At 40.2% G+C, this 20,642-nt stretch overlaps 2 protein-coding genes across 2 annotated transcripts in view; one reads left to right on the top strand and one right to left on the bottom strand.

Annotated features, from left to right (window-relative positions):
• The window catches only part of LOC142150691 (olfactory receptor 13C9-like), a 60,944-nt gene that overhangs the window by 24,637 nt on the left and 15,665 nt on the right, over nucleotides 1-20,642 (top strand). The window lies entirely within an intron of this gene.
• LOC142150692 (olfactory receptor 13F1-like) lies at nucleotides 4,333-5,286 on the bottom strand. The gene has a single exon (XM_075205888.1). The coding sequence runs from the start codon at nucleotides 5,284-5,286 to the stop codon at nucleotides 4,333-4,335; it is 954 nt and encodes a 317-aa protein (XP_075061989.1).

Genomic DNA, 20,642 nt, shown 5'->3' with positions numbered 1-20,642 from the left:
AGAGCTTCATTGCTCCATTGCTAATTCTCATTGTAGAAAAATACAAATACTAGTAGTGCTGGCATGGTTGGTGTAATTCTGCAGTCAAATTGAATGGTGTTATATAGGTTACACACAAAGAGAAGAGCTCCATTCCTCCATTGCTAATTGTCATTGCTGAAACACAAATACTAGGCCCTGCACGCTTTTCTACTGAATTTGCAGTCAAATTGTACGGTGTTATATAGGTTGCACATAAAGAGAAGAGCTTCATTGCTCCATTACTAATTGTCATTGCTGAAATACAAATACTAGGCCTTGCAAGCTTTTCTTCTGACTTTACAGTCAAATTGTACGGTATTATATAGGTTACACACAAAGAGAAGAGCTCCATTGCTCCATTGCTAATTGTCATTGCAGAAATACAAATACTAAGCCTTGCAGGCTTTTCTTCTGACTTTGCAGTCAAACTGTATGGTCTTGTATGTGTTACACACAAAGAAAAGAGCTCCATTGATAATTGTCATTGCTGAAATACAAATACTAGGCCTTGCAGGCTTTTCTTCAGGATGTTTTGGTACCATTCTTTATTCTTGGCTGTGTTCTTAGGCCCACTCTCTTGGCTGAGAAGCAACCCCATACTTGAAAGGTCTCAGGATGCTTTACTGTTGGCATGACACAGGACTGATGGCAGCGCTCACCTTTCCTTTTCCAGACAAGCATTTTCCCAGATGCCCCAAACAATCAGAAAGTGGATTTCTAAGAGAAAATGACTTTCCCCCAGTCCTCTGCAATCCAATCCCTCATCATCATCAACATTTATTTATATAGCGCCAGCAAATTCCGTAGCGCTTTACAATTGGGAACAAACATTAATAAGACAATACTGGGTAATACATACAGACAGAGAGGTAAGAGCTGTACCTTTTGCAGAATATCAGTCTGTCCCTGATGTTTTTCCTGGAGAGAAGTGGCCTTCCTGACACCAGGCCATCCTCCAAAACTCTTCACCTCACTGTGCATGCAGATGCACTCACAGTGCCTGCTGCCATTCATGAGCAAGCTCTGCACTGGTGGCGCCCCAATACCGGAGCTGAATCAACTTTAGGAGATGGTCCTACCTCGCATCTTACAAGACTTAAAGAATCTGCTGGTTGCGCCATGGTGCCAGGATACCTTTCGATGCCTTGTGGAGCCGCCATGTGTCAGAGCTGTTTTGACGGAATGAGAGAGACCTAGACTATGTTAGACAGGTGGTTTTTATGTTGTGGCTGATCAGTGTATGTCCCAATGTTATAGCCTTTATGTCTCAGATCTTCCTACTTTCCCAGCGAGACTCCAACTTGACTATACTAAGAACACATTTTATAAATGAGGCAACCAGGAGGGCAAACTACTTGCTAATATTACCAAACCCATTAAACATAAAAATCACATAGTAGCAGTCCATCATGATGACCACAACCAACTTTTATATGAAGTGTGAGGAAATAGCAAGGTTCTTTTATAAATAGTGTTCCTCCATCTATACTGCAACCCCCACAATGCCCTCTTAATGGATCATCTCTTGAATAAACTAAACTCCCAAAGTTGAGTACTGCTCAGAGGGTTTTACTTGATTCTGATATGACCTTTCCAGAACTTTCTACTGCTATCTCCATCTACATAAACCCCTGTGTTTGGATGGATTTTCCTCCGGATACTATAAATGCCTCCAATCAGAAGAGGTTCCTGAATTGCTTGAGTTATTTCGTCATACCCATTAATCGCGTCCCAATTATCCTACTTTTATTGCGCCCTGTACTACGTTAATATTAAAAGCAGGAAGGACTGGCAATCTGTGGCCTCCTGCCGCCCTATTACCCTTCTGAATTTTGATTTTTTTAAGGGCAAAATGGCAAGTGATCCTCAATTACTTGTTCATTTTTAGCAGTCCCCTTTCTGAGGAACTATATAAATTCCATAGTACTCAGTTGCCCCCAGGACTAAGCTCGGATAGTAGTAGTTGTTGATCTCAGTATTGCCCAATGGAGTGGACAGAACACGGTAGGAGGTAGTGAGCAACATAGATGGTAATAGCAGAGTAAACTGAGAGTCAGGCTGGAAAGAGTTAATGCAGAGTAATAGACAAGCCAAGGTCAGGAACAAGAGATGACAGCAGTTCCTTTAACATGCCAGATGGCAGGACAGGTAGAGATATATGTACAGATCCATTTAACAAGCAAAGGCCAGGAACAGGAGAAGACAGAGAATACTTTAAACAATCCGGGACAAACAGAACATATCAGGATACAAGGCACTCTAGGTCAAGCAGGAACTATCAACAGCATTGGTATGGTAAGAGGAAGGGATGTATAAATTCAGCAGAACCGATGAGATATTGAAGGATGATTAGCTACATGAGTGCAACATGTGATTACACAGCTGACACTGCCAGACTGGTAGCTGAAGAGACGCTGGTTGCTATTTACATAGCAACCAGCTAAATCAATGAGATGGCAGCTGTGATGGAGGAGAGGACACTACTATAGTTGTTAGGCAACTAGTTCAGAGGGTAATGCCGGACATCCTGCACATAAACACGATTAGTACAATACACTGCAGATTCATAAGGTGAAATGCTGGTAACAGATCAGACATGCGGCTGACAGAGAAAGGATGCTGGTTATAGATCTAACATTTAGTAGTGATTATCAAGTTCCTAAATACATGAGAGCGCAATCCACTGTCACCTTGCAGGGAAAGGACACTGGCAACAGATCTGATGTGCAGTGGTGATCACCATACACATGGTACATCAGGGTGCAAATCGCTGTAGCCTGACAGAGAAAGCATTCTGGCTACTGCTGCTAGGCAACTGATCTGATGTGCTGTAGTGGTCACCATATTTCTTAAGAGATATTAAGCTACTGGCTAAAATCATGGCTACTTGTTTACAGTCCATTCCCCCCCCTCTCCTAACTTCTTATCAGCTTGACATTGTGACTGGTCGTCACTCAGTGAAGTGGTCTCCTCTTTCTTGCAGCCTTCCACCATAAATGTCCACCTTAGACTGGATGCCAATGAGGCGTTTGATACAGTATCCTGCTCCTACATGTATTAGGTCCTTCTCCATACAGCATTCGAAGAGGAATTCACTGCTCTGATAACTTTTTTCCACTCTTTCCCATCTACATCTTTACTAATCAATGGTTTGTTTGGTGAGGCCGTGCCCATGACTAGGGACATCTGCCAGTGGTGCCCTTTGTCTCCATTACTCGTTCCTATGCTCCGAGTCCTACAGTCATGTTCCCAATTACAGGGCCTATCTGAAGGCAACACAGAGATTAAGCTTTCTGCTTTTGGTGATGACATCTTACTCTATCTAATCCTAGGGACTTGCTTTGCCCTCTAAAGTCTCATATTGAATAATTTGGTAAAGTCTTGGGGTTCTCAGTGAATGTTGATAAATCCCTGTTTTTATCATTTAGACCTGAATTTATTTGACCTTGATGTGCTAGAGACATTCCAATTTAAATGGACAATAAAAGCTCTTCCTTATCTTGCTGTTCAGATTCCTAAGCATATTAGCTAATTATATCAACTCAATATCTTAAAAGTACTTGGGGACCACATTAAGGAGATAGAGGGTTGGGGTTGTCTCTGTTTCTTCTTCATGGGGATGATGAATTTGCTTAAAATTATATCTTTCCCCACACTGCTATATCCCCTCCAGTCCCTACCAGTATTATTTGCGCATAAAAACAAATCTGATATTAACAAATCTTTTGAGGACGTCATTTGGGACAACACAAAATCTAGAATTGGGTTGTTTCGCCAAAGTGTTCCTTAAGTTAAAGCCTGTGCAGAAAGATACCATTAAACTATGAGAATCATATACATTCGCGTAAACTTTTGCCTATATTAGACAACTACTATAAAGAAGGCTATTACTGTAGTATGTACTATTGAAAACATAAATATAATGTTTTCCATTTCCCAATTGGAAATTAGTGATCTTGGGCTGCTATGTTTGATATGACTGTCATATACCAAATGTGCCAAAATATACTTAGTAAAATGCAAAAATCTCATTACATTTACATGGACTATTTTTTTCAATTTAAGAGGTTACTGAGAGCACAACAAAAAATACCTCTATAGAATATCTGGGACAAGAGTGAACTAAAATCAGGAGTCACAGCTATAGCGTGAGATCTGTAGGAAACATGCAGTTTTTTCATCTCTTATACATGTTCTGTTGAAATTGTGGACTAATAACCTAACGCATCAATTTTGTGTTTTGCCGATTCACAGTACACTCATAATAAACTTGAAATACTTTGTATTTGTCCCACATCTTTATATTTTACTTTAGTCTGGACATTTGCACTTTTTGTTTTTTGAAATAGATATTTTTATGGCTCTTAAGACTTCTTTATTTCTCAAACTGTACACCAGAGGGTTTAACATTGGGATGACAGCAATATACAACATAGAGAGCAGTTTATCCTGTTCCTGAGAGAGTTCAGATTCTGGTTTCATGTTAAGACTGAGAGATGTCAAACAAAATAATAAAACAATGATGAGATGAGAGGAGCAGTTGGAGAAGGCCTTGAGTCTCCCTGAAGATGTATTGATCTTCACAATTGTAGCTATGATATACATATAAGAAGTGAGAATTAATATAAAGGGGATAGACCCCAAAACCCCACCATCCACAGTAATTAGAACCCTAATACTTGAGCTGTCACTGCCAGAGAGCTTAAGTATTGATTTCATATGACAGAAGAAATGGTTGATTTCATGAGAATTGGAGAATGATAGCTTAGATATTAGCAAAGGATACATCAATGCATTAAAGGTGCCAATATGGCAGGAAAATATAGTCAATGTTAAGCATGTCTTCTTGTTCATAAGAAGAATGTAGTGCAATGGAAAACAAATGGCTACATATCGGTCATAAGCCATAGACGTCAATAAGAAAAATTCTGTTCCAATGCAAAAAACATACAAAAATATTTGCATAAAACATCCTGGGTAAGATATACTGATGTTGCCCGTGACGGTGATTACCAATAACTTTGGCAAGATGGCAGTAACATATACAATGTCCATGACTGTAAGGTTACATAGAAAAAAGTACATAGGTGTGTGCAGCTGGGGTGTCAGAAACACAATTACAGTCACAAGCATATTTCCTAGGATGCACAGCAAATACATCAATAGGACACCAGAAAAAATTACAATTTGACATTTTGGATATCTGGAAAATGCAAGTAGATGGAAGTCACTGTGTGTTGTATAATTGTGGATATTTTCATTCATTGTTTAGTGAAAAATATGGAGTTAAATATGTAGATCTGGTGAACAACATCCATATAGAATTATTACATTATCATTATTTACATGTTTTTACATATGGCATTAAATTTACTAGTGAAATATTGTATCTCTTCTACATAAGGTTTTTTATGGTTTGCTGTTGTAGAATCCTTTAAGTGTCAGTTTTGCTAATTTCTTGCATTTCTGTGCAAATCGTTGTACTGCCAGTAAAGGTGCAATGAGCAGTGAGGCATGGTGATGCCTGTTTGATGCTGCATCTACTTGTCATCCTCTGTTATTTAATAGAAACACTTCATAATACTGAGTTGTAATTAAATATGACAGTATATTGTAATAAATATTTTATATCAATTTTATATCATTTAAAATGTATGCCTGTCTCATCATTTTTGTTATTCTGCTAACATTCACATTGAAAAACAATGAGTGGCCATTTGATACTAACAATGCCTTTTTTGTCCATTACGATGTACATTGTCTGGCACAAGTAGATATCATCAGTTAGACAAACAAAAAAAACCACTGTTTCTAACCCTTCCAAATATAAAGCAGCAAATATAAGTCTGGCGGATTTGTTTAAGAAATATTAAATAGGTCATTTCACAAAAACATTATTTAACATTATTAAACATTATTTTAGAATTCAGGAAAAAAATTTTTTTACTATTTTACCTTTCAACAGAAAAAAATTATGATTTATTTGGATAAATGTTGCCTATGATTTCTAACCATGCTGCACTTCCATACTTTTATGATAATACCATTTTTGTGTGGTTTTGGTTAGTGCGACGCAGGTGGGTGCATCCCTCGCAGCTTGGAGGCGTTTCACGGCAAACTGTATTCATACCAATTATGCTGTTGTTGTATATTAGCCATGAATGGCTCCACCTTCTAAATGTCAATTGTCTTTTAACTTACCTGTCTCCAAATGAAGACATACACCAACTAATAAACCATTATTTATATCAGTTGACTAGTTATATTGTATTATACTTGTTTTGGCAATATAAAAGAAAATTAGTAATTTCTGTTTTAACAATAAAGTATTTTTTTTTATTAATGTCCCTCCTAATTATAACAATCTTAGCAGTCTAACGCTTAGAACCCCCATTCTGGAAATACCCCTGTTGGTGCCTGCTTTTTTTTTATCAGATACCAGTCTGGAGAAGTTTGCATGGTAACTGTATGCAGTGTACGGTTATAGCTGTAACTGATTGTACTCCTGCCATGGATTTTACAATCAAATGCATTGACAAGCTTACAAAGCTCATCATTTACACAATTTTGCCCTGAAAAGTTATCCAACTGAAGTGCTGTAAATGGCTATTATGGGACCTCCACGGTTCTCTTGGATGTGGTGAAGGTGGTTTACTTAAGAAAAAATGAGGTCACATTTAAATATTTGGAGATATTTATTTTTTTCTGTATTATTATTCAATATGTGGAAATTTCTTTTTACCAAGATAGTTTTTTCTTCATTTTATATTAGAAAGTCATATTCTTAAAGTTATAATAAGATTTTTTTTTATAATATTTAATTATTTTAGTAATGGCTGTTATTAGAAAAATATATATTTGCATTGTTTCTAAAATATCTACTAGTGAGCTAGAGATTCCAGATGATGTATTAATTCATTGTGAGAAAATCGTATTCTGATCCCTCACATTATAATCTATTTCTTGTCCTTCACATAAAAATGGGCCAAAAATGTTTTCAGTTTTTGTGATTTTGTTTTTGGTTTTTTAGTTTTTTGCTACCATATCTCAATGTCAAAACTTGTTCAAATTTCACAAATACGGCAGCTGAAAAGTAACAAAAACATTTGCTGATCATTTAATGGAAAATATATAATAAAAGAAACAACAAATAGTTGGCATCATGTTGTATTAATGCCTAATAAAGTAAAATAGTTAAAAATCCCATAGATTGTATGCTTACGAGCAGGGTTCTCTTACCTCTCTGTCAGTATATATTGCCTAGTTTTTTTTTATTAATGTTTGTTCCCAATTGTAAAGCGCTACGGAATCTGCTGGCACTATATAAATAAATGTTCATGATGATGATCTATAAATATGTCAGGACAGCTCATAAGAAAATGTATTCTCTGACATGCACATAATATTATTCACAAACATGAATTATTCACTCATAATATTCACAAACATAGCCTGAGTTATCAAGGAGAACAAAGCATAAAAAAGGAGTATATTTGCACCTCGGCAAAACCATGTTGAATTGGATGGGGAGGTCAATTTAAAATGTGGGGACAGATTTATGGTTGGGGTTGGGCATGTCCTAGATCATCTTTATATTTCAGTGTAAAAATAAAGCTATCAAGTATTTGTGTGCTACATGAAAAAACAGCCAGTATTTTTCCTTTTGTGCAAAATAATAAACTAATTTGCACCCCTTGCATTGCAACATGGTTTGTCAAGAGGCTAACCTACTCCTTTTTTTTGCTTTTCTCTCCTTAAAGACTTAGGCTAATATATTTTATAGTGCAGTCCTGGAAAAATGTTTTTTTATTTTGGAATAGTTGTTCTAACCATTTTAAAATATGTTCACAAATCTTTCGCAAGTATTATTTTTATGACAGTCAATCCAATAATTCATTTGTCACATTTGTAATGCTGCAACTTCTCAAATTGCAGCACTGTGGAGATCCTCTGACCCCTTTTCTCTTACAGCTACACTAAACAGGGTTTTGTATATCTACAAAATAGAGCACATTAATTAAATTAATAAGACATGGCTTCCCTGGTTAAAACACCACAATGCTGATAACAAGTCTTGATGTATGGCTTTTACCAAATTAGTTATTCCATAGTTTTCAAAGGTGCGTTATATTTGTCAATTTAGTGTACAAATCTCATTTCATTGTACTCTTCCCAGATGAGACCTGCTGTCTCCCTCCCCATCTTTTCTTCATTTATATGAGTGGCATACGGAAGGCAGGTAGAGATAGTTGCACTTTGCATATTTGTTTATTAAGCTACTTTCTTGCAAAACAATCCGCTTAAGATCATGCAAATGGACATTAACATTCTAGGTGACATCTTCAGAACAACAGTGTGAAAAGTAACTCTAGGATAATTAAAGATGTTCTTGAAATAATCATCTTAGTATGTTGTTCTGATAAATAAAAAATGTGTACATTACTTTATCCAAACTGACTCGTTAATGATACCATTTAATTTCCAGGCCACAATATAGATGTTAGACTGTAAATTCTAGGAATATACAACATATAAGATGCAGTGCTCAACTATATTCTACTCTCAGTTAAATATTTTTTTTCTTTTGAACTAGAAATTTGTCAACCTATTCATGAACAATTCAATTAACTATTTATTTGTGAGCTAATATATGTTTAACTGTACATATAAGATTTACCTGTGTCTGTTCTTGATAAGCTCACAAGCATTCCTGTTTTTGCAGCATGTACAGCTATATATATATATATATATATATATATATATATATATATATATATATATTGGAGCACATTTGGGGAAATTACTCCCACTTGACTTATTAAGCATATCACAATAGATTACAAAGAAATTTTAAAGCAATGGCATATCTTGTAGAAAACACAATCGTCTCAAGATACTATATAATATGTTTTGGGTATTAGAGAATTAAACTCACCTAATTTGTCTTTTTTTTTTTCTGTCCATTTCGTAATGAGGGCTGAGCACCTCAAGCTTTACAATGTATGTTCCACTTTCCATATTTCATGTACAGATAGGAGAAAACAACACAGTCCACCAATAGCCTCATACTTTAGCCCTACTAATTGTGTTTCTTAACCTCTTCCCTTCTCTCTTTTCATCTTATTTCCCTCTCTCCCTTGTTCCTCATCTCTCACCTTCCTCAATGTCCTGTACATTTCCTGCTGTGTTTCTACCATCCTTCTTACCTACCATGCCATCTTTACTCCTTCTCTTCCTCCCCAATCTTACCCTCTCGACCAACTTGATTTGAAGATCCTTGCTTATTCTTGTTGCTTATAAATGATAAGGTATTTGCTTTGCTTTCGAAGTTCATTTAGAGATCTGACCCCACCCATGACTGCTTTTTCCATGGTTAACATGTCTTTATCTAAGTCTTTACTGGAATCAGTTAAGACCCCATTGAACTTCCAGCTAGTTTTTCATGGTATTCTGTATCATCCAACTGCATGCAGTTAGTCACAGAGAAAGGTGCATCCAACTCTTACTGAGGCAGATAAAAATTAATCAGCAATGACTCCTACATACCCCTAAGTGTAGGATTTACAAATTCCTCTCAGAAGGAGGGAGATCAGTCATTAAAAATATAAAGTGGAGACAGGGCCGGATTAACCCGAGGTCTAACTGGGCTACAGCCCAGGGGCCTCGGGCATCCAGGGGGCCCTTGACAGAGCTCAGCAGAATTATTGATCGGGACAGGTGCGGGGGCACCCCCAGCCTGATCAATGCTGAGCTCTGTCACTGCAGTCCTCCTTCTCTGGCGCTCAGTAATCTCCTTACTGAGGAGATCTCGCGAGAGTGTCACGAGATCTCCTCAGTAAGCAGCTTACAGCGCGCCGCAGAAGGAGGACTGCAGTGCCAGGAGAAGGTAAGCGCTTGGAGGGGGGCGGTCGGCTAACAGGGGGGCCAGTCTGCTGATGGGGGGGGGGGGCTCACGGGGGAATGGGGGCCCCCTTAGCCCAGGGGCCTCCAATCCGTTAATCCGGCCCTGAGTGGAGATGAAATTGATAAAGTGGATGAAAATATAACTGTTATTGTTGCCGATGATGATGATGATGGTGGTGGTTGAAGTAATATGTTCCTAAACTGCCTCCTAATGTGTGTTATAGTGCAGTCCTGGCATGCTTTACATGTCAGAGGTAATGGAAGTTTTTTTGGAATTTAAATTGTACTTTGGTTGTCTTCATAAAACAATTGAAAAGAAAGTCTTTGTGCAATACTTTATCCCCGCAATGTGAATGTGGAGGTTATGGCACTTACACCTGGTTGGAAATGTCTGTACTTTAGAGGTATTTACATTAGCACCAATTTTTATCACCTATATTTCAGGTTTTCATATTTATGTTTGAAGTTTTAATATGACATCTTGTGTTATGGTCAAAGTTAAGCTCCTCTATCTCGCTATTACAAAAATGTATAAAATTTATTTTTATTTTAAAATGTATAGCGTTGATTCCTCTTTTCATGCACTCAACCCTCTTCTAACTTAAAATCTACATATCTAAAAACTTTACCAAAAAAGGACACGGACACTATATTATGATTTGGAAGAAAGGCCACAGTTTATTAATTATAAATTGTCAAGATCAAAAACGTTGGTGGGGAGAGCAGGGCAGTCAGCCAATTCATCTACAAAACCAATAAGGTGGAAGGTCAGACAATTTCACCACTGACCCAAGATACACTTTATCTAATGGCCGGTGCTAATTTCTGGCAACAGAGTGACTACACACCTTCTGGACTCGACAGTGGCATGACCTAACAAAGCAGGCCAAGGGGTCCTCCTCACAAAAGGACTGGTGTCTGGTGATTTTGAAGGGGGCAGTGACCCATGACCAATCCGTGTAAGCACCATATGCTATCTAATTACTGACTGTGATGCTCTACTACTGAATACTGTGCCACATCTGTGCAGGAAAAATCATAAGGTTGGTGCAAAACAGTAAATAACAACTGCTGGGCGGGAGGGATGTGTCCGATGCAGAAAAAGAGGAGCAACAGCCACTACTGTACCACTATATAGAAAAGACTGGACACATCCAGTGGATCCTATTGGCTGTTCCTTCTGGAGACTTAACCCCGAATGCGGGAGTGCTATGACGGACACAAACACATTATTTTAACTACGTTTGGCTTATAGCTACACTTGTCATAGTTGTTTTTTTTCATATGTGTCTGTTTCATTATAACATTTATATATTTTCAAATAAAAATGCTGTTTTTACGGCACTGTCTTCCATCCTGACAGTCAGGACTTTCGTCCTGAGTGCCAGGAGGTATGTCACATGCTGGTGAATGGGGTCCGACGCTCCTGCCAATGGTGCACGCAGCAATACAGGAATTTTTTTAGGGGGATGTCAGGATTCACTAGGATGAGTGGGATCCTTCTGGTCTCAGCTGAGATTGGCGGTACTCCACCCAGAGGCGCGGAATCTAACAAAGCGGAAGGTTTTCACCAGGGATTCCCACAAGAGAATTTGGGCTTTGCTGCTTCCACCCTGCAGGTCGCGACCCTCTAGGGGAGTTCCCAGTGAGCAGTGATAGAAAACCGAGTACAGAGAAGAAGGTAGGCACTAGGTAGCCACTACTGAGTGGGAGTGCCGAGCGATGCTCTGCGATAGTTCATAGAGAGATAGATGTGATGGTCTGCGGTAGTTACCACTAAGTGGAGCAGGTAAGCAATAATCTGCGGCAGCACACTTGGAGCGATGATCTGCGGAGTTACCACTAATGAGTGGTGCAGGTAATAGGTGATTTGCAGCAGCACACTTGGAAAGATAAGAGTGATGATCTGCAGTAGTTACCACTAATGAGTGGCACAGGCAATAGGTGATTTGCAGCAGCACACTTGGAGCGATGATCTGCGGAGTTACCACTAACGAGTGGTGCAGGTAATAGGTGATTTGCAGCAGCACACTTGGAGAGATGAGAGCGATGATCTGCAGTAGTTACCACTAACGAGTGGCGCAGGTAATAGTTGATTTGCAGCAGCACACTTGGAGAGATGAAAGCGATGATCTGCAGTAGTTACCACTAACGAGTGGCGCAGGTAATAGTTGATTTGCAGAAGCACACTTGGAGAGAGGAAAGCGATGATCTGCAGCAGTTACCACTAACGAGTGGCGCAGGTAATAGTTGATTTGCAGCAGCACACTTGAAGAGATGAGAGCGATGATCTGCAGTAGTTACCACTAACGAGTGGCACAGATAATAGGTGACTGCAGCAGCACACTTGGAGAGAAGAGAACGGTGATCTACAGGAGTTACCACTAACGAGTGGCACAGATAATAGATGACTGCAGCAGCACACTAGAAGAGAAGAGAAAGGTGATCTGCAGTAGTTACCATGGATGAGTGGAGCAGGTAAGAGATGGTCTCCAGCAGCACCCTTGGAGAGAAGAGAACGGTGATCTACAGTAGTTACCATGGATGAGTGGAGCAGGTAAGAAATGGTCTCCAGCAGCACCCTTGGAGAGAAGAGAATGGTGATCTACAGTAGTTACCATGGATGAGTGGAGCAGGTAAGAGATGGTCTCCGGCAGCACACTTGGAGAGATGGGAGCGATGATCTGCAGTAGTTACCACTAATGAGTGGTGCAGGTAATAGGTGACTGCAGCAGCACACTTGGAGAGATGAGAGCGATGATCTGCAGTAGTTACCACTAATGAGTGGCACAGATAATAGGTGACTGCAGCAGCACACTAGAAGAGAAGAGAACGGTGATCTACAGTAGTTACCATGGATGAGTGGAGCAGGTAAGAGATGGTCTCCGGCAGCACACTTGGAGAGAAGAGAACGGTGGTCTACAGTAGTTACCATGGATGAGTGGTGCAGTTAAGAGATGGTCTCCGGCAGCAGCCTTGGAGAGGTGAGAACGGTGATCTACAGTAGTTACCATGGATGAGTGGAGCAGGTAAGAAATGGTCTCTGGCAGCACCCTTGGAGAGGTGAGAATGGTGATCTACAGTAGTTACCACAAGTGAGTGGAGCAGGTAAGCGATGATCCACGGCAGCACGCTGGCAGGGGCCTTATAAATGAGAGGCAACCAATGGATGAGCAGAGCAGGTGAGAACAGGTGAGACAATCACTCGTGCATGTGCAGAGCTGTTGTAGACCTGACAGCCGGAGGAGAGAGCGAGGAATTTGGAAATGAGTAGATGCTCAGGTTACCGGGTGGCAGACGTGGGAGAGCGGCGTGTGACATGGGTGGACTAGCGTTTTTCATACACACTAGGCATGCACCCAAAGAAGCGCAGCGTTGCCCTCAATGGTGTGGCCACTCCCCCTTTAGGGACGCACAATCCTCTAATATAGATGACTGTGAAGTATGCCCAAATAAATTGCTGTAACTGGGCCCAAAATTCCTCTTTTCCACTTACAATAATGGTAACTAGCCCAGGAAATAAGCACTGGTGCTGATTTAATTTTTTTTTATGGGGGCACATTTTCTTTAAGATTTAATTATTCATCCTTGGCTTTGCTTTTTTTGCATACTTTTTGGCGCTATCAAGCTACAGCTAAAGCACAAAAAGATATCTTAATACTGTTAAATTCATAAACTATATTTTAAGCTGCACATATTTTAAGACATATGCAATTGAAAATACACTTTAGAACACAATGTAACGCTTTTTTCATGTGTAGATTGGATGCAAAGTCAGGGCCTGATCCATGTCTGAACACGTAAATTTCATGTTTAAAAAGATTCTGCAAGTTGAGCGCAGTTCTGACCATATTCAAATTCAAGTGTATCCCAAGGTACATTTCGATTTGACTCTAGGTAGAAATACGCTCTGCCTAAACAGTACTTGTATGTAGACACACAGAACTGAATGTAGTTTACACATGTGTAAGTACAATAAAAGTTCACATCAGATAAAACTATTATTTGATCTGAAATTAAAACTTTTTTATTTATTTTTTGAAAACTTTTTTAAACATTAATTACATAGATAAATTTGATTTCAATGTGTGCTGTAAATACAATGTGATTTAATAGTTTATCATAGTTCCATACAGTTGTTCTGTGATAGCTACTGGCATGCATACATAAGTTTTTTAATTCAAAGACTATGACGTGTCAGTCATCACTATCAGTCAGCATTAACATCTTACCTGTAGTGGGTGAAAAAAATACTCTCAAGTTGTAGACAGACATGTTAGTTGCGTGCGGACATGAATTGCAATTGCGCTAATGGCATAATGTCAATTTCTGGGCATGCGCAGAACTATTTCACGCAAGATATGCTACATAAATGGAAGTACATCCGAACATGAATCAGGACCTACGTGTGCAATAGACTAAGTAAAAACATGGAGGTATTTACTTAGTCTATTAGTAAATTTATCAAGCTGCGAGTTTGAAAAAGTGTAGATGTTGCCTATAGTAACCAATCAGATTCTAGTTATCATTTATTTAGTACATTCTACAAAATGACAGATAGAATCTGATTGGTTTCTATAGGCAACATCTCCACTTTTTTCAAATCCACAGCTTGATAAATTTACCCCCATATCTCTTTCTGAATAAGTCTGCGTTAAACGGAATGAACTTTGCACAATACTATGCACAATTTTTAGCTGTAATAGAATCAAGACTGTATGAAGGAATAAACAAATATTATGGGGCTTATTTAAAATTGGATATATTTGCTCCCAGAATTTACATAGGAAAAAAACACTCAAAAGAAAAGGCACATTTATGTGCATATATTCATTAGGCTAAACAGCACGTACTTAAGAGAAACCCAGAGCTAGAACTGACCACATCCGCATTGGCATGCCCTTACTGTACATTGCTTATGTTCTTAAAAAACCCTTTCCCTTCCCCGTTCCGCCCTTCAAATCGTAGCCAGTCATAAGTGTCATTTTGTATGTGGACATGCATAGGTGTAAGTCCTGTTCTAGAGCATGTGCAGAGCTATTTTACATAAGATTCACCACGTAAATGGACTTACGTCCGAAAATAAATCAGGCCCTCTGTCTCTAGTTAAAAAGATTCCCTTAAAAATAAAAGTCACCTTTCTGATATATTGCTACAAAATATAGGTACTTAGCACTACACCTCTAGTTGCCTGCAGTGTAGTGATCACCATTGACATAAGTGAGTTGTAATATCTCTATACGTGTGTCAATATGGTCTGTCTTAGATATGGGGAATGTATGTAAAATGTATGTAAAATCCAATGAGTCTGAATAAAGTCTATGGAATAAAGGTCCTTTCAATAAAAGGATCAAGTCTATTTGCCGCGTTTAATTAGGCTGGGTGCACACTACAGAATTTTCTGACCAATGTGTTATCTACAACGATTGTACCAACAAATGAAAAAAAAAAAGTCACAATCAGCATGTCGATTCAAACCTACACACTATAACTGTTTTAAAAGATGTACCCTCAGATCAGTGCTCTTCAACTGTCATAACCGTCGGCTGAAAGGGTTGGGTATGATTTATTGATGTTGAAAATTCCGACAGCGAGGAGACCTACAAATAAAAAGCGAATTTAGGAAAAAGCGATTTCAATCTAAATAGACTTACCTGAAAACCGACAGTGCACATCTCCGATGCACCAGCATGCTGACCGCAACTTCTTCCTATGAAAACCTCTCCGGCACTGCTCTCTGACTTGTATTAATGTTAATTTAAAGCGGCAATTTAACATTAATACAAGTCGCGATGATGTCAAAGAGTAGTGCCGGAGAGGTCTTCATTAGGAAGAAGTTGCGGTCAGCATGCTGGTGCATCGGAGATGTGCAGCATCGGTTTTAAGGTAAGTCTATTTAGATTAAAATCGCTTTTTCCTAAATTCATTTTTTTTTTTTAGGTCTCCTCGCTGTCGGAATTGTGGTAATCGTTTTAATGTGCTTTCTCCTGTGATCTCATTAGAAGACTTCACTATAGAAACCCTCACTGGCCATGCATTTATCGCCGGTAATAGCGTTTGACATGCATTCTCTTGGCTCCTGTATCCTGGCCTGTTTTGTTCCTGTCTTAATATTTTTTGTTTCCTGATTTATGGACTGCACCATACAGTTTTGCTGTTTCTTGATATGCTCATTCTGGACAACTAAAACCTGGTTGCTTCATTAACTTTTTTCTGCTGGCATTGCTTTTGTTGTAACTTTTCTTTTTGTCTGCATTTGAACGCTTAAATAAACCCCATCTTGTTCGCAACTACAACATGCCTTGTTATCTCTGTGATATCCGAACACTGGAAGTGCAGAGTCTCTGTCCGCATTTCAGCAGTAAATTCTCTTGACCATCTCTATTTTTTTTTTTTTAAATCTTTATTTTTGACAGCATTGCAGACATAACAACAACAGTGGCATGACGGGTAAGAGGAGGGAAAAAAAAATAGGGGAGAGCACGAAACAGTACAGTACATTGCAATGACCAAATATTCATTAAGCTTAAACCAAAGCGCAGTGAAAATCCCACTCCTCTCCGCATCCAATGCTCTGCAATCCTTTTTAAATTTTTGTTTATTCGTTATAATATTTAACAAATCTATTTGCTAGCTTTCATGGGGAAGGGAAGAAGGAAGGAGATGGTTGGGAGAGAAGAAAAGAGAAAAGAAGTAGCGGTAAGGGGGAGAAGAGTTTTAGTGGCTTCCCCAGTGGGGGAGCGTCTGGCGCGACCATCCCTCAGGGGATAACCAGATACAAAGGAAAAAAGTTAGGGTGAGTTGGGGGGTGAGTTGGTGTCCCCTCTTGTTTTAGCTTATGAGCTTATTATCATCAGGAAAAGACCATATCAATTAGGAAGGGGGGATAAGTCTCGGGCAGAGGCTAAAAAGGCCGGAGTGTGAAAAAGTGTAAGTTACTGGTTGGCATGCATAGGGGGACTGGTGAAAGGTGTACCAGGGGTCCCATATCTTGTGGAAATTTGGAACTTTATCATGGAGAAGACTTGTGATATACTCCATTGAGGTTATATACCAGATTCGAGCGGTTATGCTCTGAAGGCTTGGGGGAGCAGTGGACTTCCAGTCCTTGGCTATTTGTAGGCGTGTTGCAGCACATATACTTTGTACTAGTTTATTACTATGTTTGTTGAAAGATTTATTCCTAGAGCACAGCAGCATGACCATCGGGTCTGGGGAAACCTCAATCTCCAATATTCTAGAAATGTAGTCAGCGACCTGGGCCTAAAGCTTAGAAATGAGAGGACAAGTCCACCATATGTGGTAAAAAGACCCCACCCCACCACATGCCCTCCAGCAGAGGTTTGACGTACCTGGGTAAATTTTGTGGAGTCTTGTGGGCACCAAATACCATCTTGTGTAATCCTTGATTGTGTTCTCTTTAATCAATGTATTAATGGAGATCTTGGAGATTCCAGTTCTGAGCCGAGACCATCCCTCCTTGTCTATGGGTTAACCGATGTCACGTTCCCAGGCGATATCAAATAATTCTGTGGGACTACTTTCAGGTTTAATGTAAACATGGTAGACCAGAGATATCAACCCCTGAGCTCCAACTCGGTTGATACAACACCTCTCAAAGGGTGTAGGGCCATGCATTTTGGATGATCTACAATTGTATTGTATAAAGCCTCTAATTTGAATATAACCAAAATCAGGTCCGCGAAATATTGGGGGACGTATTCTCCTAGAATGTGAGTAAATTGAGTAATCCCCGCTTTTTGCCATGGGGAAGCGAATGATTTGATGTTACCGACTGGAAATTCTGGTTTATGCCAGATCGGAGTGAGGGGGAAGGGTATGATGTGAGTTTCCATCTCTTGTGTAATTTGTCCCATATATCTAGTGTAAATTGTATGGTGGGATGAGAATAAACTGAGGCCGGCCTCTGACTACGGGGGAGCCAGGGAAGAGAGCTAAGAGTGTGATCAGGTGTAAGAGCATTCTCAAGGTCGACCCATCTCTTAATCCCCGGGGGAGACTGCCAGGAGATAACATGGCTAAGGTTGATCCCCTGGTAATATTGTTCAAAAAATGGAAGTCCACATCCTCCTGATCATGAGTGTTTAGCTAGACATGATCTTTTTAGCCTCGATTTTTTCCCCTGCCAAATGAATCTACCACAGGTTAGTTGGAGATTTGCTTGATACATTCCCGGAACTGATCTCTCTCCCACCCTCGTCTCTCGCGTATCTGACTGCCTCTCTGCCATCTCCTCCTGGATGTCCTCACGCTTTCTCAAAATTAACATCTCTAAGACTGAACTCATTGTCTTTCCTCCCTCCAGACTCCCCTCCCACCACAACCTCTCTATCGTTGTTAATAACACTACCATCTCCTCTGTCACCCAACTCCGTTGCCTAGGTGTCACCCTTGACTCCTCTCTCTATTTTACCCCCCACATCCAATCCCTTGCTCAAGCCTGTCGCTTCCAACTGCGCAACATTGCCCGCATCCGACCCTTCCTCTCACAAGACGCCACCAAAACTATCATCCACGCACTCATCATCTCCCGCCTTGACTACTGCAACCTTCTCCTCAATGGCCTCCCCCTGTCCCATCTTGCCCCCCTCCGATCTATACTCAATGCGGCTGCTAGACTCATCTTTCTCTCACGCCGCTCCTCCTCTGCCTCCCCTCTCTACCATGCCTTACACTGGCTCCCTTTCCCCTACAGAATCCTCTTTAAACTCCTTACTACCACTTACAAAGCTCTTTCCCAGTCTACTGCCCCCTACATCTCTAACCTCCTCACCATCCACACTCCAGCTCACTCCCTGCGCTCGGCAAATGACCGTCGCCTCTCCTCCACTCTAATTACCTCTTCCCACTCCAGAATCCAAGACTTCTCCCGAGCTGCCCCCCTGCACTGGAATTACCTCCCTCGCTCCATCCGTCTCGCACCCAATCTATGCTCCTTCAAACGGGCACTCAAAACTCACCTGTTCCTGAAAGCCTTCCAACCATCCACTTAATCTACTCTGCAGTTCTCCCCCCTCTCCCCTGCCCCTTTTTCTCCCTTGTATCACTGCCTCCCTTTCGTGCCTTTTTGTCCACCTTCCCTTAGAATGCAAGCTCACATGAGCAGGGCCCCTCTCCCCTCCTGTCTCCATACCGAATCTTCTGCTCTGTATTTAATCCATATGTCTGCCCGGAGTTTCTGAAGCATTGGTACTCTGTGTTTATTGTTCTGTAATGTTTCACCCTGTATGGTCTACTGTTTGTACTATGTAAGGCGCTGCGGAAACCTTGTGGCGCTCAACAAATAAATGATAATAATAATAATAATAATAATAACTGGTATGGGCAATGTCTGAAACATGTATAGAACTCGTGGTAAAACATTCATCTTTATTACATTAATCCTCCCAAACCAAGAAATAAATAGCGGGCCCCCTTTTGACAGATCTTTTTTTATGGAATCTAAAAGGGGGGTATAATTAGCGTGGAACAGTTGTTTGAGTTCTTTAGTGATCTGGACCCCTAGATAGCGCACAGCTTTGGGCCTCCATTGATTTTTAAACAAAGACTTTAGACTATTTTTAACTAGGTCGGATGTTTGGAGCGATAGGGCCTCGGATTTGGAGTTGTTGATTTTATAATCCGATAGAGATCCGTATTCCTTTACCTCCTCAAGTAAATTTGGAAGTGAAATTAAGGGGTTGGAAACTGTCAGCAGAACGTCATCCGCGAATAGTGAGATTTCAAAATGTCGAGGGCCAATCCGAATCCCAGTGATGTCCGGGTTTCGTCTGATGGCGGCTGCCAGGGGTTCTATGCCTAAGGCATACAGTAGAGGCGACAGAGGGCAGCCTTGTCTCGTACCATTTCCCCAAAAGAATACAGGAGACAATAGTCCATTAGTCAGGACTGACGAGGATGGGCGGTAATATAGGGCCTGAATGGCCGACATAAATTCCCCTCTCAGCCCAAATTGGTTAAGAGTACTAAATATGAAGGGCCAAGAAAGCCTATCGAATGCCTTTTCGGCATCAAGCGCAAGGACAACTGTGGGGATTTTATTATGGTTGACGTGAGCTATGATGTCTATGGTGCATCTAGTGTTATCCAGAGCCTGCCTAGAGGGGATGAAGCCTACTTGGTCTGGAAACACCAGGGTAGACATATAGTTATTTAACCTGTTTGCCAATACTTTAGTGAATAACTTTACATCCGCATTGATTAGTGAAATAGGGCGATGATTAGAACAATTGGTCGGGTCTTTATTTGGTTTAGGGATGACCACTATAGTAGACCGGGTAGAGTCTTCGTGGAATTTACCACCTTGTAATATATTATTAAATAATTGGGTCATTTGGGGTACAAGTTCTTTAGAGAAGGTTTTATAGTATAGCATCATGAAACCATCAGGGCCAGGGGCTTTAGAATTTTTTTGTGATTTCAGGGCTAGTGTGATCTCCTCATTAGTAATTTCCTGATTCAGGGTTGCAGCCTGGTGGGGGGATAATAAAGGTAGCGAGCATTTGTCTAGGTATGTTTTGATGGTCTGAGAAAAAGACTCTGAATCTTCCTGGTCTATGTGGAGGTTATATAGATTTTTATAATAGTTATAAAAGGTGCCGGCCGTTAATGTCCCTCGGGTCATAAGATATGCTCCCCTGTTTGCTTATGATAGAGGTAATTGTTTGAGATGCCCTTTTAGATCTTATTTTGTTGGC

This window comes from Mixophyes fleayi, chromosome 4 (genome assembly GCF_038048845.1).
Source record: "Mixophyes fleayi isolate aMixFle1 chromosome 4, aMixFle1.hap1, whole genome shotgun sequence".
NCBI lineage: Eukaryota > Metazoa > Chordata > Amphibia > Anura > Limnodynastidae > Mixophyes > Mixophyes fleayi.
Note: the sequence above shows the minus strand (reverse complement) of the source record. Positions and strands in the feature narration are given on the sequence as shown.